Source organism: Corvus brachyrhynchos, unplaced genomic scaffold, assembly GCF_000691975.1.
Source record: "Corvus brachyrhynchos isolate BGI_N302 unplaced genomic scaffold, ASM69197v1 scaffold162, whole genome shotgun sequence".
In the NCBI taxonomy this organism is placed as follows: Eukaryota; Metazoa; Chordata; class Aves; order Passeriformes; family Corvidae; genus Corvus; species Corvus brachyrhynchos.
Genome location: NW_008236696.1, coordinates 4,764,087 through 4,767,071, shown reverse-complemented (window position 1 = coordinate 4,767,071; position 2,985 = coordinate 4,764,087). Strand labels below are relative to the sequence as shown.

Here is a 2,985-nt window from a genome sequence, read left to right as displayed (position 1 = left end):
GGAAGAGCCAAAATACAGGTAGTTTCTAGAACTGTGTCTAGCCTTTCATGTAAACAGAATATTTCATCTACAGTAATTGTGCACCGATACCTAGTTATGTTTGCAAACAGATGCAATTTGCTTGCTCCAATTCGCCCTCCTGATTTGCTCTTAATTTCCCAACTATTATGTGTCATTTTAGCCACAGGATTCCCTTTCACTCCAGTGGGAGATGAAGCCACAACATTTGCCTTTTATCTTTTCTTAGCAGCTCTGCAGTTTCCGAGTGCAAAGTCAGTTAAACAATTTTCCTGTTTTATCAGTATCACCCAGTGCACACTGTTGTTGCTGAGTTTGCTGTGGGTGCCACAAACTGCTCTGCAGGAGAAGCTAAAGCCAATGTGGGGGCTTGTCAGCTGCTGCCTGAGGACCAGTCTGTGAGTATGGCAGCACATCATCCCCAATCTCCCCAGCTCTGAGCTAGAAAAGCAGCATCATGCTGGGATGTGCTTGCACTGGAGCAGGAATAGACCCCTGTGGGGATCAAAGTGCAAGAGATATGTACCACCATGATATGCTTTTCAATATATCATTCCTAAAGCTGTATCACACCTTTCTCTTCTCTCTGAGGTATCTGGACTGAATTCTAATGGATTTGAATATATTTGAAAAAGGCTTGAGGACCAGAGACAGAATATTTTTAATCAACAGAATATATATTATTGTTAACTCTTCTTAAAATGAGCACCTGAGACAATCAGGCTCTTTGTACTGGGTAGTACACAGTCACATAAAAAAAAAAAAAAAGCAGACTGTTTCCTCCTCCTACAATTCCAGTGCTCTCAGCATGCTTTGTTCTGATATATAGGCTCTTGAGAATTATACTGTATACTTTACCATGTTAAAATTCTTCTGTTTCTGATGAAACGGAGTCCTAAGCAGTTTTAGGGGGTGGGAGCTTTTTACCTAGATTCTTCTATATTCTTGCCCTCCCTCATATCCAGACATACAAAGGATCTTACTCTAAAAGAATACAGGAGTTTCTTTTATTTGCTGCTTATGCATTTAAAGAGCTTGGCTTTTGAGCCCAGAAGGCTAAAAAGCAAGCACTTTACAGCTCAGGTAAAACATGAGAACAAGTAGCCATTTCTAAATGTGCTGAAATTAAAAATTGTAATGCAATCCCCCTCTATTTTCTAACTATTTCTCTTGACTGTGTTCTGCTTTACCAGAATTTTGGTTTCTGCACAGCAGTGATGGTAAAACGTCCCTCAGAAGACCTTCAGGTGGACTGCCAGTTGTATGGACATCAGGTACCAGCTCCATATAGTCCCTTGCTTTCCTAGCAAGGGGTATCCTAGCCTCCTGGTACTGTTACAAGTCATCATCTTGAGTTTACTTCTTTCACTGTAGGCTGCATTAGCTATCTGTGATAACTTGAGTTTAACTTTGTATCCTAAAAGCCAAGGTAGGGTAGCTCCTGATTATCCTACGGATTTCTGTGCTGGGAATTATGTCATGTCTGCCATCCATGCTTGACTCAATTTGTCCTCCTGACTATCTGGGAGATTTGCATGCGTAGCAGGGCAAAGGGAACGAAACTCTGCTCAGCTAGAGGGATGGGGCAGATAAATGGAAAACAGAAATCAGCATTGTGAGGCGTGAGGCTTTTAGTCCTTAGACGTGACTGAATTCAGGGACCTTGTCCTGCACTGCTGTAGCAAGGGGAAGGAAACATGCACTTGACCTGAGTACTCCCCAGGTATTTTAGCCTACATTTGGTCTCCGAAGGACTAGGTGTGGCTGAATACTTCCTATGGACAACAGCTCTTGGTAACTCAATAGTAATTAGCTGTCTTACAGGTATGTGAAAGAGAAAATGAGACAGCTGGTCTTGAATATTTTGCCAGCTGTGCAGGTGGCCCTGAAAGTTCATATAGCACAGAATTTGGTCCTAATGATTCACTGGCTATAAAAAATGTGTTCCTGGTTCCTGTGCATGTGTTCAAATGCAAATCAGGCTTCTGTGACGGTCAGGAACATTTGAACTTGGGTTGAAGGCCTATAGCTAGTTAGGAGCAGGGTACCTAGTAAGGTGTCAACGACCTGTATGTCACAAGCCCCAAATCACTGAAAACCAACACAAACTGTTTTTCTTTTCCAGCCTGGAGTTACCTATGCTCATCCAGGTCAAGATACATCAGCAGGACTGGTGCCCAGTGCTGTAGGCTTCACAAACCATAATCTTAGGCTTTCCCACAATAACCCTGTTGCATCTGAATCCAGCTCTTCAGAAATTTTACGTTCCATGCTCTCAGCAAAATCAGTAACAAAGAGAGCAGTTGCAGATGCTGCTCAGCATGACAAAGTACCTCGCCCAGTTGGCTTTGTGCCTCCTCCTCCTCCCTGCCCTGGGAAGATTCACCATTTCGATATCTAGGCTGTGTTTCAGACATGCAACGCAGCCAAACTGAAGGATCAGTGCAGCAGCAGCAGCAGCAACACACAGACCATAACATCGAGTACAAATAGGTGAGAACACTTGACTCTGAGCCCGGATGAGTTTTACCCTCCAGAGAGCAGAGCCGTGGTCAGGGTCTTGCAAAGGCCTGCTCCAAAATCTTGATGATTACAACATATAGCAGTAGTTTACTTTACATACAAGGATTCTCTAGTTAAAATACAAGAAAATATTGTTTCAATGAAACTGTTGTAAGGGCTATACAACAGTTGTAGCTTTGTGATAGAAACACCACCTGAAAGGTTAGTTCACAATAAAATGTTCAGTGCTTTGCTACCTTCTATCTGTATCTATTTTCATTTAGTTGTCAAGTATCTCCTTCACAGCATTATGAGTCATATTCTGGGCTTGATTTCAAAACCACTAAGCTCCTGCACTTCTCATCAGCTTCACTGGGATGTGTGGGTGCTGAGCACTGCAGAAAATCAGGTCAGTCCTCTCTTTTGATCACACATCAATAACACTAAAGAAGTGGCAGGAAAAAA

At 42.6% G+C, this 2,985-nt stretch overlaps 1 protein-coding gene across 1 annotated transcript in view; it reads left to right on the top strand.

Moving 5' to 3' along the window:
- The window catches only part of AHSG (alpha 2-HS glycoprotein), a 7,185-nt gene extending 4,404 nt beyond the window's left edge, over positions 1–2,781 (top strand). The window contains exons 5-8 of the mRNA XM_008644513.2: positions 1–18; positions 303–416; positions 1,212–1,292; positions 2,144–2,781. Coding sequence (XP_008642735.1) covers positions 1–18; positions 303–416; positions 1,212–1,292; positions 2,144–2,419 — 489 coding nt within the window. The 3' untranslated portion in view covers positions 2,420–2,781. The remainder of the gene's footprint in view (positions 19–302; positions 417–1,211; positions 1,293–2,143) is intronic.
- The last annotated feature ends 204 nt before the right edge of the window (positions 2,782–2,985 follow it).